The sequence below is a fragment of the Priapulus caudatus genome, unplaced genomic scaffold (genome assembly GCF_000485595.1).
Source record: "Priapulus caudatus unplaced genomic scaffold, Priapulus_caudatus-5.0.1 Scaffold1607, whole genome shotgun sequence".
In the NCBI taxonomy this organism is placed as follows: Eukaryota; Metazoa; Priapulida; class Priapulimorpha; order Priapulimorphida; family Priapulidae; genus Priapulus; species Priapulus caudatus.
Window position 1 is genome coordinate 47,348 of NW_014578668.1, and position 14,634 is coordinate 61,981.

The 14,634-nt window shown below is 43.1% G+C and overlaps 2 protein-coding genes across 2 annotated transcripts; both read left to right on the forward strand.

Annotated features, from left to right (window-relative positions):
- The first annotated feature begins 477 nt into the window (after window positions 1–477).
- On the forward strand, window positions 478–6,820 carry LOC106817139 (kelch-like protein 31). The gene is made up of 6 exons (XM_014821786.1): window positions 478–1,239; window positions 1,804–1,979; window positions 3,459–3,670; window positions 4,276–4,382; window positions 6,094–6,169; window positions 6,627–6,820. Exons 1-6 carry the CDS (start codon window positions 478–480, stop codon window positions 6,818–6,820), a joined length of 1,527 nt encoding a protein of 508 aa, XP_014677272.1.
- Window positions 6,821–8,937: 2,117 nt separating this feature from the next.
- On the forward strand, window positions 8,938–14,201 carry LOC106817140 (AMSH-like protease). Its single transcript, XM_014821788.1, has 4 exons — window positions 8,938–9,063; window positions 13,119–13,259; window positions 13,704–13,810; window positions 14,057–14,201. Exons 1-4 carry the CDS (start codon window positions 8,938–8,940, stop codon window positions 14,199–14,201), a joined length of 519 nt encoding a protein of 172 aa, XP_014677274.1.
- The last annotated feature ends 433 nt before the right edge of the window (window positions 14,202–14,634 follow it).

Consider the following 14,634-nt stretch of genomic DNA (forward strand, 5'->3'; position numbering starts at 1 on the left):
AAATCTCTTGCTAGTTTTTTCGTCTATACGGCGGAGAGCATACTCCGTGCTATGTTGGTTTTGGCGATCTACATGGTGTCGGTGTCGTCGTCGATATTCTATCGGCTCTGCTGCGCTTCGTTTCGTCTGGTTCAGGACTGCCTGACTTACCCGGTCGCGTTGCGTCTTAGCAACCGCGCAGCGCTCACCGCCTCGCGCCTGTGAGCGACTCCCAGACGATAACTCTGAGTGCAGTGTCTGTGTGTCCTCGTAAAACACATTTCATGATATATTTGATCATATTTGAATAATTTTTAATTGGGACGTCGGATTCGTTTTTAATATAATAATACGATATTGGACATTTCATCGGAAGAGCTTGGAATTCTTTCACGAGAATACGGCTCTTCCCGTCGTATATTCGTGGCGAAGTGTGGAGAGCCCGACTCGACGAAAGAAGCCGCCCTGAGGGAAGAGAGAGAGCCGCGCACATCAACCATGAATAACTCCGGACCGTTCCCGTTCGAGTACACCCCGAGCGGACAAAACATCAAGATACGCAAAGAGCAGGTCGTGTTCAACCAACATGGCGTCGCCATTCTCGTCAGTCCGGCCGTCAACCAATCGCTGGACGCGGCGAGCGAGATGGCGCGTTCGAGAGTCGAGCGACTCACGTCGCCTAGCGACGACGATCGTCTGCGACACTACGCCGTGCAGGGTCTCTACCTGCGCTCGCTCTACAAGCAGCGCCGCCTGACGGACATCGCCGTGCACGTCGGCGCGCAGACGTTCCACGCACACAAGATCGTTCTGACGTGCCGCAGTCAGCACTTCGCCAACATGTTCCGCCGGAAGACGCGTCGCGGCGCCTCCGCCGTCGCCGACGTCACGCTAGAGGGCGTGGCGGCGAGCGCCGTCGGCGCGTTGCTCGATTACTTCTACGGCGGCGGACTGACGCTCGACTGTCGCAACTACGCCGACGTGCGCGCGGCGGCGGCGCTGCTGGGAATCGACGAGGTGACGTCGGCGTGCGACGCGTTTGCCGACGCTCTCGTGTCGACGGACACGGCGCTGCCGCTGTTCGCGCTCGCGTCTGCTTACGGACTCGACGACGTGCGCCGACGCGCCAGCGGCATCATCTGCCGCAGTTTCGGTGACGTCATCGATTCGGAGGCGTTCCTCAACCTGAGCGCAGACGTGCTGTACGACATTCTTGTCAACGATGATCTGCAGATAGACAGCGAGCTGCAGTGCTTCCAGGTATTTAGTTGATAATGCATTTATTTTATTTTTTTAGTTAGTTAGGTAGTTAGTTAGTTAGTTAGTTTGTAAGTTATAGTTAGTTAGGTAGTTAGCTAGTTAGTTATTTTGTTTAGTTCATTTTTTATTTGTATTTATTTATTTATATTATTTGATTTTTTAGTTGTAATTAATTAATGAATTATAAGATATAATAATATTTCACTTTAATGATTATAAGGTGCCTAATAACTGATAAAAGAAATATGTATTTATATGTATGTATATATATTAATTATTATGGACATGTAAGTGTGAGTGTGTTTAAAAAGTGAATCGAAATGCTCGCTACCCTGGGGTCGTCTGGCTAGGGATAGCCTCACGTTGATTCCATGTTGGCAGGGTTACTGTGATAGTCTTCTATCCATCCCGGTATTTCGACCCGTATGTTGAGTCCGTATGGTTGGATGGTGTTTAGATTCATTATTATTATTTATTATACAAAACGTTGCGACTATGACCGATGTTACGACTGACATTTTTTCTAAACGGATTCCCGGTTGCCCCGCGTTACCATGTATATAGGCGGTGCTGAGATGGCTTGATTACGACACGGAGATGCGAATGCCGGAAGCTGCAAGACTCATGGCCACCGTCCGTTTCCGCGATCTGTCCACGGAATCGATGTTTGAATGTTTGGACGCTGCACCGTTCCTTCTCACCCTCCCCGAGTGCAGGGAACTGATTCTAGCTGCTAACTGGTGAGTGCGATTATAGTATAGTAACAGTAAGCTAGTTCGCTAATAACCTTGTAACATCGTAAATATTAGTCTTCAAAGTCCAGAGAACTATAACGAAGACGGAAAGAGACAGAAAGTTGATCAAATGGACAGATCAACAATGCTAACGCTATAATGCGCGTTCTCATTGCTAGCTTTATGGCTTGATGACCATCGAATAACAAGGCAGTTAAATCTACATTCGGTAGTGGTAGTGGTAGTGGCCCTAGTGGGTATACGCGCACCGTAGAGACGGTCTATGTCTCTATTGAGCTATAATGCTCTCTCACGTGAAATCACCACATGAGCTGACCTTATGGTTTCATGGCATCGAACGATAAGTTTGTAAAATCTACTTGTGGTAGTGACAGTGGGAATCGAAAAATCGCCATTGGGGATAGCGGTCGAAAATCTGGCGCGTGCATGCGCGTAAAAACGCGTATAACCCTAGAATCTAGTTTGACCAAGCTAGCAGCAATACTCAACGCGGGCGTGCTCATCCCGTACAAAAGGACAGATCAATTATAATTGAACTATCATATAATAATATATCAACAAGATGAACATCGTAAGCATGATCACTAGCGTCCCCTTTGTATGCAAAGCCTTTAGTAGTTCTATATAATTATAAAGGGACCGTATAGTAATCTCCGCACAGCAGCGCCGCGTGGCGGTCGTTGTTATCACGTGACTGTATATCGGACAGGTACCGCACGTGTACGGCGATGAAGCGCCTTAGCAAAGCGGCATTCGTGACGTCACTGCTTCCGCCACGGCGGAGTGTCTCCTCGGGCTCACTGGATCTCATGGTTGGGAGGATTCCGTCTACTCGGCAACGCTATTTCATTTATTTATTAATTGAAATATTTCTGCGCCAATTTATTTATTTATTTATTTATTCATTTATTCGCTAGTTTGTTCGTTCTCTCATCTTTTGATCCATCCATCCATCCATCCATCTACCTATTCATTCATTCATTCATCCATCCATCCATCCATCCATGTGTATAATTATCTATCCATCCATCCATCTATCTATTAATTCATTCATTCATCCATCCATGCATCCCATCATACCATCCATACCATTTCCTCCATGCCATGTCTCATCATCCATCCATCCATCCATCCCATCCCATTGCCATCCATTGCCATCATACCATGCCATACCATGCCATCCATCCATGCCATTCCATCCATCCATCCACCCATATCCTCCACCATCCACCAACCATCCATAACCATTGCCATCCATCCATCAGTGCCATCCACCATCCATCGCATCTATCCATCATCTATCCGATCCATCCATACATCTATTCATTCATGGCATTCATTCAATTCGTTCGTTCCTTCAACTGCATTCATCATTCATTCATGTCATTCATTATCATTTATTTCAGTGCTTCGTTGTTTCGTTCATTCAATATCATCTCACTTTAGTTCATTTATTCAATTCAGTTGCGTGTTGACGAGATTCATCGTCTGTCTAGTTACTATGATTTCATCTAATGAAGACCAGATGCTGAAGGACGACGTAAGCCAGGGACGTTCGATGAACAATCGAACGAAGACGTTCAAGATTCGCAAACCCGGCTGGAGCCGGGATTCAGAAGCAAGGTCCGTCATGCGGACATTCGGAGGCCGTTATCCGAAAGTGTGGGCATCCGACGGTAATATGACTCAATACATTCGTCTGCTGTCATTTCAGCGTTGCCGCGCCATGCTACGTGAAGATAGACTACTGTCCCTCCCGTCACTCGCACTCGCACCCTTAAAGGCCGTGTGGGGACCGCTCCCTAAGACAGAGCATAGAAAGATGAATGCGAAAAAACTTCAGCTTTTGCCAGAAACGCTGTGGCCCCGACAAACCGCACGGAAACGATAGCTATCATCTGTGGCTAAACAATTCCGGCACGGTTGCCGCTCTTCTATAAGCTTTCCTTGTAAAACAGCGGAACTGGCAAACATTTCTTGTCCTACGAGTCCGACAGAACGCTGCGAGGCAATCAGAGTCCTCTCCGAAGCGCAGAAACTCCACGCGGTGGCGCTTGCTGAACAATACAATCTACATAGTTGGTCCGTGCTCCATGTTCGCGAGCAACAGTTCTTCTACATACTGGCGCATTCATCACACGCTGTCCTTTTCGTTTTCTTTTTAAAACATTTTTTCTTTAAACTTCAATGTTTCAACACCAGGTGGAATGAAGATGGGGCGAAAAGGCAAGGGGAAGGTAGCTCGTCCAATGCGACAACGTGTTCCGTTACTCCCCGCAAGGAGGCGTCGGTGTCGCTACATTGCAAACCAATGAGAAACGACGCATCGCCATCACGATTGTGCGCCATGTTTGTCTCGTCTACGCCGTCGGAAGTCCAAGACGAGAGGCGAGTGATGCGCATAGCAGCATCCTGGTGGAGTAGGATGGAAGGAATATATGAAGAAGGACTGCTCATGACGACGATGCCTGTCATATGCAGTTTCCTCAGATCAGATATCATTATCTATCCCACAGTGTTAATTTACCACTGATGGTATCGTATCGTATCCGTTTACTGTATATAAATACATTGAAATAAGTAATAGTGTTGTCATAAATGGTCCATTTATAAACTTTTGTACACGATATCTACCTAAAAATGTTACACACAGCCCCCCCCCCACAGCACACACAGACACATTCGCGCATCGCACGCACGCACGCACACACACAACCACACAACACACACATACTCGCGCGCCCCGCGCGCCTCAGGACGCACGCACGCGACGCACGCACCACACACAGCAGCAGGTCCAGCATCACACACACATCGGCTGCCGCACGCACGCACGCGCACACACAGCAACACACACACCACACACACGACCCCCCCACACCACACACCACACACACACACACACACACATATATATACACATAACGGCGCGCGCACGCCACGCTACGAACGCACGCGACGAACGCACGCACGCGCGCCGCGCCTACGGCACAACACACACACACATCCACACACACACACATTGTGATATTTCGTTTCGTTGTTATTCAGAGTGCTCAAGCTCGGTAGAATGCTACAACCCTAGTACAAACACATGGCTTTCGTCGCACCTATGCAGCGCGCACCCTCGGCACTCTCGGCGTGCGTGGCCAATCAAGGCCCAGTCTTGATGGTGGTCGCCGGCGTCGGGGTTAACCCCGCGCCTGCGACACGGCATTCCCCATTACAAACTTCACGGTGGAGTGTTTAATCCAGACAAGAACATGTATCGGATCACGTCCACTCTCAACTTTCGCGCTGAACATTCAATCTTTAATACCATATAGCTTATATACAGTTATAGTTACATAGTTATACAGTTATAGTTAAACCAAATTAAGTTACAGGTAGTTATACAGTTAATAGGATACAATTATAGTTACATAGTGTATATCAGTTATATTTATAACAATTTAGTTTACATCTAGTTATTAAGCTTATAGTAGTACGAATTATAGTTACATAGTTATAGACAGTTATAGTTATATACAATTATATTACGATTAGTTATACAGTTATAGTTATACAATTATAGTTACATATTAACAGTTATAGTTATACAATTATAGTTACATAGAACAGTTATAGTATAGCAATATGATTCATAGTTATACAGTATAGTTATACATTATAGTTTAAATAGTTCATACATTTATATTTATACAGTTTAAGTATATATTTCGCATTATTGAATATCTATAAGTTATAACATTTATACAGTTCGGCGTTGATTTTTCAACCTATACCAATGCTCTTTCTAAACCTCTCCCCGAATACCTAAAACGAATCTATTCTTAATTTGTTCTTGTAAATTGCGATATATGATTGCTATCGCCTATTACAGTAACTGCCCTGGCTAACGCAACCACATTGCGAAGACCAAATTAAGAAAAATTTAGGTTCCATATACGGAGGCCCCGCGTTAAACTAGAAGCAGCATTTCATCCGCGAGAACTGATACTAAATCATGTACTTACCTTGGTTTCTCCCCCTTTTCTTACGTCATATGTGCGCTTGGACTCAGAAGATATTTTTTATGAAAGTGCATTCTCACACACAGATGGACTTCTATGAATCCCTGCGTGGTCCACGCTGCTGGGAGACCTTAGTAGAAAGCGAAGGCTGCCTTTACATCGGTAGGTGCGCCAACATATATCCTTCCCTCAGTGAGAACTCATCGCAGCCGTTGCAGATGTCGGACGGCGCCACGCCGACAACAGCGACACCTGGGTGTATCTGACAGATTAAAGCAGGCTTCGGACACCGAAGCGACTTGTTTCTGCCGAGGGTACGTAATATATTATATTCTATATTATTATATATATATAGTTTTAAATAAATGTATGTTGCGTGCGTGTGCGTGCGGCGTGCGTGCGCACGCGCGCGTGGTTTGTGTGCGCGGCGCGCGTGGTGTGTGTGCGCGCGCCGTGTGTGTGTGTGTGTAGAGAGAGAGAGAGAGAGAGAGAGAGAGAGAGAGAGAGAGAGAGAGAGAGAGAGAGAGAGAGAGAGAACAACAACAAAAAACATATACAACCTTACCTAAAAAACATCCACGCAAGATCTGGTTGTTGTCATGGTTTCCCTTATTCGCAGGCGCTCGCATCTACGTGTTCGGGGGCACGTGCTCGCTCGACAATAGGCCCGTGCAGCAGACGGAGTGTTACGACACGCATGCGCGGACATGGCTCGCAAACGTCAAGGACATTGTCGAGCCGGCGGTCGGTCTCAAAGGAATCGTATTCAAAATGGCCGACAAGCATCAGTCACTGGAGACGCGACAGGCATAGAGGGGTTTCCTCCAGAGAATAATATCGGACAATTAAGGCCAATTATTCGCTATATATTTATATATTCATTCCATTACTCGCGTGGCATTTTAATTTGCAGCTAGCGCATGTTTATTAAAATCTATACAGTCCTAGTAACAATATACCCGTTGTTGTCACATTGAACACGTTTGCACTGTAAAATGTTTATTTATTTCTAAAACGAAAAGGCTAGATACCATCACCTAAGCATTTGAAATAAAACGTACAACACAATGGTTTTCTAAAAGCTTTGTTAATGCTGAGATATATTAGCTACAGATCTTCCCACAGATTTGAAAATGTTTTAACCACGTGTGGAAAAAAAAGGCGGTGGGTATCGCTGCAGGGCTTTTAGAGGGTAGCGAAATTGTAATATTTCATGCCGTTACTTCCACGAATTGACATTCTGGATTAATATAAGAAATAAAAAATATCGAATAATATAGACCTATCTATCTAACCGCCTCACGCGCCTTGGAGATAAACGCAACTCTACATGCAGCAAGTGTCGGCTAGAGCAAATCTGAATAGTGTGCCTTGTTGAAGGGGACAGCAGGTATTGACGAGTGGATTCGAACCCCACACCTTTTAGCTCAATGTCAAGTTTGTTATCCTCGAAACCAACTCTGCCGCCTCCTCCGTCTGCTTTACCCGAATTTCACACAATGCAGTTATGAATTATTACTTCCGAGAGAGGGCGCAACGACGTCATACTTGATTTATGCGCATACTCACTGGGATAAGCCATAGTTCAAGTTCAAGTAATCTTTATTTATAGTCGGTATGTTAATACAACGAGAAACATAAGCTCTGAAGAGCTTTTAAGACCGACCAACTTAACAAAGGTTGGCCAATAAATAAAACAGTACATAACAATTTTAACATGCATACTATACAGGCATTCGAGTACATGAATAAATTTTAGGTATTGATATTTACAATTTACAATTTATAGCGTACTTACAAATTCGGCGTACATACGCCATAGTATAACCATAACAACAATACAAAATACTTTGTTTGTATATACCTATAATTATAACGTATTATTTCAACAAAATTCAATTTCATTTATTTGATAAAAGCTGAAAATACAGTTGCATACATAGATAGAATCATGCAGAATATTTACCTGGATGCCACTTAAGAACAGCTGGTTAGGAAGCGTAAGCTAATAATATTATATTATAATATATAATTAATTATATTATATTATAATATATAATTAATTATATTATAACACCTTGCACAACCACCTTTGCCGCAACGAACCGCGCTACCCTTTCTTCCTCATGGCCGTGATCACTTTGGACCAAATTCCTTAATTTCCAGTTATGTTTACTTTTGAAAATCCTAACACTGTTATGGTATGTTCTCACAGCTTGGTCTATACCTGAGAATATAATATAAATTGTTGTAATTTATGTATTGTTTTCGGCCGTATAATTAATCAATTATGTCTTTGAACTCATATCGAGTTTACATGTTTATTGGAGCACGTATGACACGCGTAATTTACTCCAATTAGCAATAGGGGTTGAATTGCCCAGGATGCTTCCTGAAACTCCTCGGGACCGTGTATCCGGGATACACGCTAGATAATCTAGTAGCTTATCGTCAGTTCATTCGTCTATCTAACATGTAGAATAACAAAGATAACCATGATAATGAAACACGTAAAAATTACCACACGTGAGTTAACCAACAGGAGGCGCTGGGGTGTAAAGCACTGTAGCATGCGGAGATATTGCCAGTTTGTGTATAACTATTAATTTATACCTTGGCTGGTAATAGAACACGAAATAACCCCTCCCTGTAGCTACCGACGTTGGCGCTACATTACATTTCCTCCACGATATAAGCCCAGGGTTTGGAATTTCCATGGTCACTAACTGCTAACTACTTTCTCTAATGACGTATCCTGCCTAGCTAATAGACTGGTGCTCGCTCCCATCTCTCGGCTTAGCACTACGGGCGAGTGCGTATTCGTGGGAACCAATCAGAGGAGGTATAATAAAAGCTCTTTGGGTGGCGTTTGTTGGAGTTTGGTTGCTATGCCGCGCTGCCGTTGTGTGGGTAGGCGAACACTGGACAAAATGACGGACTTGCGAAAAGTTTTGTATCCTCCCTCTCTTTTTGATTCTTTCTCTAACAGTGTACACAAAAACACGGTAGAAAATCGCGAAACTATAGGAGTATTGTGTGGTGTTTTAAACCAACAGGTATGTTTTCGTATAGGCGGCTATAACGCCCAACGGTCTTACTCTTACCAAGAAAACAAGGTCTAAATTAAAAGTGTGTCAAAATAAATAGAGCCATTACTATGAGTATTAGCGTTAGTCTTCTTTAGGGAGTAGAGCACACAGGTGCTAGAGAGTTCAGGTGTGTAAATTGGGTACCAGTAGAGTATAGAGTAATCCAACTAAAGGTTAATCGTGTTTTTAAATATTACACAATCTTGGCCCTCTGACCTCAGTATGACTATGAGTATATACATATGACAGTAGAGTGTATGACAGCACAGCTTCGCTCTTAATATACTAGTCTTATACTCTTTTGAAACTTGAGCCTCCAAAGGCCTGTGATGACAGTCACGATTTACACTATGTCACTAACATGGTTCCAACGAGAATTATAAATCCATAGTTTCAATAACAGGTAGGGAGAGATGTTAACATTCAAACCAAGGGTAGGTAGCAGTGGGAAAAATTATTTTACTTGAGTTGTACTTCAATTGAAGCTTAGAATTCTCTACCACAACATATTAGGACAACTAGTACTACGGTACCGCATATAATACTTAATAGTTAATGTTAATTGTATAACTATAATGTTAAAAAAAGTTTAATGGAAAAACTGAAGCATTAGAGGCAAGGGAGTTTGAATATCACTAGTTTATAAAATTGTAAGTAGTTTAGAATAAGTGTATGAATGGTGGGAAAAGTGTTAAGGGGCCCGTTTCACGAAGCTATTGTTAACATAGTAATGGTATAACAGGGGTAGAAATTAACTTTTGAACACAGGAGTCCAACGGACCACCCTCTACGACCTACCCTCAAAAAGAGGGAGTTCGCAGCAAAATGAGGGAGTCCGCAGTCTGAGGTTCAAAATTAAATATATTAACAATAACGCATACATGTGCTTATTTTTAGCTCACCTTGACATCGTCAAGCTGAGCTATTGCCATGGGTCGTCGTCTGTCGTACGTCCGTCCGTCCGTCTGTCAACATTTCGCTTCGGTCAACGATAACTCAGGAACTGAGCATCGTGTTTTTTTCATTCAAATCTCGTCGCACCAAGGCAGGCTAGTCTTATGTCCGAGTAAAACAATGCAAGCGACAGGTGGAAACAGAAAAATATCATTATGTCTAGACATTTAATAAAAAAACTTGCCCTATTTTCAGGCCCCTGATTTCCTATTCATAGTTCGTTTGTTCCTTTTGACAACATATTCATTCATGCATTCATTCCTTCATTCATTCATTCATTCATGCATTTAATCAATCATTCATTCATCCATTTATTCATTCATTGGTTCATTCATTCATTCAATCATTTATTTATTCATTCATTCATTTATTCAGTGCTTCGTTGTTTCGTTCATTCATTCATTAATTTATTTATTCATTCATTCGTTGACGAGATTCATCGTCTGGCTGGTTAACTACTATCTTATCTATGAAGGACCAGATGCTGAAGGAGACGAGCCCAGGCGTTCGAGAACAATCGACGAAACGTTCAAGATCCGCGAAACCGGCGGCTGGAGCCGGATCCGGAAAGGAAGCCGTCATCGGACTTCTGGGAGGCGTTAATCCGAAAGTGTGGGATCCGAGGTAATATGACGTCATATTCGTCTGCTGTCATTGTCAGCGTCTGCTGCGCCATCTACTGGAAGATAGACTACTTCCTCCGTCACTCGCACTCGTCACCTTAAAGGCCGTTTGTGGGACCGCTCCCTAAGACAAGCATTAGTCTAAGGATATGCGAAAAAACTTCAGTTTTGCCAGACGAGTGGCCCCCGACAAACGCACGGGAAGCGATAGCTATATCTGTGGCTAAACAATTCCGGCAGGTTGCGCTCTTATATAAGCGTTTCTTGTAACAGCGGAACTGGCAAACATTTCTTGACCTACGATCCGACCAGAAACGCCTGGCGAGGCAATCAGAGCCTCCCGGAAGCGAGAAACTACCACGCGGTGGCGCTGCTGAACAATACGATCTACATAGTTGGTCAGTGCTTCCATGTTCGCGTAGAAAACAGTTGTCTACATACTGGCGCTCATACACGCTGTCTCTTTTGTTTTTCTTTAAACAACATTTTTTCTTTAAACTTCAATGTTTCAACACCAGGTGGAATGAAGATGGGCGAAAGGCAAGGGGAAGGTAGCTACGTGCCCATCGACACCGTGTTCCGTTACTCCCCGCAAGAGGCGCGGTGGTCGCTCATTGCACCAATGAGGAAACGACGCATGCATCACGATTGTGCGGCCATGTTTGGTCTCGTTTACGCCCTCGGAGGTCAAGACGAGGAGGGCGAGTGAGTGCGCATAGGAGGCACCTGGGGTGGAGTAGGATGGAAGGGGAATATATGAAAGAGAGGAATTGCTATGACGACGATGCCTGTTCGATCAGTTTCCTAGATCAGATATTCATTATCTATCCCACAGTGTTAATTTACACGTGATGGTATCGTATCGTATCGTTACTTATATAAATAATTAATTAATAATAGTTTGTCATAACTGTCCATTATAAACTTTTGTACAAGATATGCTACTAAAAATGTACACCAGACGCCCCCCCCCCACACACACGCGCACACACACGCACGCACACACACACACACACACGCACGCACACACACACACACACACACAACACAACATAACACCCACACAACACACACACCACACACATGACTCCGAGCACNGTTTGTTCCTTTTGACAACTTGAAAAGGTGATTCAAGAGTCTCCTATAATGTGTTCAGAATAGCTTAGAATGCACCAAATTGCACCATTCTTTTAAAAAAATTACGGGGGAGCATGCCCCCGGACCCCCTTAGCATGGCGATGACCTACGGTCCTCGCATTGCTCGCTCCTCTGTTTGCTAATTTCAATTTCAGCTGAAAATTAAATTCTCCAATCTCATCCCTGTACATAGCAGCTACGTGGCATAAGCGTATCCTCTCAATCTTACACGTTACACATCGGGAGCTCCGCTTTTAGGCAGTGCCTAAATCTGAATATTATAAAAACGTTATTTGTGGTGAGCTACAGTGTCATTGACACTTTCATTAAGATTCATGCCGTTGCACATCTGCCAAATTTTCTTTGGACATTAGCTGAAAAAAATACGGTAATTCTGCGAGGCCGTTCTCCTGAACGAACTAGTTTAGTAGTTAGTATGGCAGAATTTTCAGGGAGTCGCACGGACTCCTGCATATGTCAAAGCAGGGAGTCGCACGGACTCCTGCATATGTCAAAGCAGGGAGTCGCACGGACTCCTGCATATGTCAAGGCAGGGAGTCCTACAGTAAATCAGGGAGTAGTTGACTCTGGACTCCCGTTAATTTTGCACCCTGGGTTAAAGAGAGGTTTTAGGATATATCCTTATATTTAGTGTGTTTCTCGAAAGCCTCGCTAAGTTTCCTCATTTTACAAACGTCTCACTAACACAATGATGTTGCTATTCAGGAGGAATTTTAAGGACAAGTCAGGGGCAGTACTTAGGCTATCGTACAGCAAGCCACGCAAGATTTCCCGCGTGTTTTCATTGTTTTGGCAAGCGGAGTGTGGCAAACTTTCGGCTCGCGGGAGCATATTGTGAAGAGAGAAGGCGCAGAGGGTGACCGATTTCGCGTGCTCGTGTGTCTCGTTCTGTGATACTCGCGTACTGTGTGCGGTATTAGAGATGACCACATTGGTGAGAAGCTCTTAGCAAAGGAAAGCTTAGACCTCACAAAGTGCCACTGCACCCGATCTTGCTATTTATACTACGACATGAACAAGGAGATCATGCACTATACAATGCGATGCGTCTGAGAAAGGTCTTGGAGCAGCACTACTGCATAAATAAAATGAAAATTTGTGTATATCCGTCTAAGAAAATATAGAATATCATGTTTATCATTCTAGCCCATTGTTAAGTACCGTAGTTCTATTATGTCATATTGTATAATAGAAAAAATCACCTACTATGTTTGCTCAATAAGTAATAGACATTTCTTAATCCTTTAGTTAATTACAATTATTCTTTTTCTATTGCATTTATTCTAGGAGAATCTGTTTGAGGTTACCCACCTCATACTACCAGAGCAAGTTGGTGCGAGTGACCATTGCCAAGTAACAGAACTTGGGGAACGGCAGGTTCTGGATATAATTGAAAGCAACAATATTATATATTTAGGATGGATTCATGTAAGTCTATAATTAACCCTTTTATTATATTATAATGATATGTATAATATATTGATACATAATTATATATATCAGGATTAGACTTAGAATTAGGACTCAGAATTAGGAAAAATTATTTGTTTGTAGTGCAAATTGCATGACAGGCAACTGGAATTAGAAATTGTCTTGCCTGCATATAAAGTCTATTACAAGTGCCATACACCATTTTATTGTCCTTCAAAACACCCACTTGTTCTTTACAAGGGGCCGACATCTTGTAAGACCTGTCACTGTATATTTAACCTGACCTGATAAACAAAATTTGATAATTTAATATAATTATATATCATTTACACTATGTATACTGTTATATGTACATTATAATATATATTCTATCAGGAGTTAATAAAGACAAATTTGTCTTTATTAACTCCTGATTCTATGTACACTATTTTATCGTTTCAGACTCATCCCCAATTTGATGTGTTTATGTCCTCTGTCGACCTTCATAATCATCTGGGACAGCAATGCCTTCTGGCAGAGGCATTTGCAGTTGTTGTCAATCCAAACATGTCAGTATCACAACCCAATAAATGCTAAAGTTATTCTTGAGTTAGGTGGATCCAAAAAGTGTAATTTCACAATCATCATGATGTGTAATATTTTTAAAGCTGTAGTTTTAGGTGTGTTTAACAGTCTGTAATATATATCATGAAATTGGCATTTTTAGAGTTGTACACATATTCCCATACTCAGTGTTATGTCTTATGGTATCTGTACATGTCTTATATACACTGTCCTCTCTATTTGAAATGCAGCGAAGAACCCCGAGTTGGTCTGTTTCATCTTACTGAATGTGGGCTGCATGGTCTTTCACAATGTCAAGATAGAGGGTTTCATGAGCATGAAAATGGCGCAACATTTTACCAGGTGTGCTATTTTGCTCAAATTGATTCATTGTAGGAACTACTAGTTATTGTAACCAATTCTGGTCCTACATGCTCAGTAATCTTGCAAGAATATCGACTGGCTTGTTCTGGCTATTCAGTATTCACCATCAATTAAATTGTTGACTGATGGGAGATTTGCCATTCATCAGTATGTTTCTAGTTTTTATTTATTAGCTCACCTTGACATCGTCAAGCTGAGCTATTGCCATGGGTCGTCGTACGTCCGTCCGTCCGTCCGTCAATTTACCGATATTTTCAGCCTGCTGATTGCTAGGTCATCGCCTCAAACTCCACATCGAGCACAGTGCAGGTCACCGTGCAATCGCAACGAGTCAGCAGTGTCATCAGCCCCAGAAGCCAGCATCGAGTTAGCGAGCAGCCCAGCTAGATCACCGCCAGTGGAGCTTGCAGGTCGCAGACTGTCAGACGGTATACCACAAGAGATC

Excerpts from the sequence above, each read along its gene's own strand:
- LOC106817139 (XM_014821786.1), top strand. The coding sequence starts at position 478 with ATGAATAACTCCGGACCGTTCCCGTTCGAGTACACCCCGAGCGGACAA. Across the intron at positions 1,980-3,458 it reads CTGATTCTAGCTGCTAACTG|TTGCGTGTTGACGAGATTCA; the intron begins GTGAGTGCGATT and ends TATTCAATTCAG. Across the intron at positions 3,671-4,275 it reads GAAAGTGTGGGCATCCGACG|GAGGCGTCGGTGTCGCTACA; the intron begins GTAATATGACTC and ends ACTCCCCGCAAG.
- LOC106817140 (XM_014821788.1), top strand. The coding sequence starts at position 8,938 with ATGACGGACTTGCGAAAAGTTTTGTATCCTCCCTCTCTTTTTGATTCT. Across the intron at positions 13,260-13,703 it reads TATATTTAGGATGGATTCAT|ACTCATCCCCAATTTGATGT; the intron begins GTAAGTCTATAA and ends TTATCGTTTCAG. Across the intron at positions 13,811-14,056 it reads GTTGTTGTCAATCCAAACAT|CGAAGAACCCCGAGTTGGTC; the intron begins GTCAGTATCACA and ends TTTGAAATGCAG.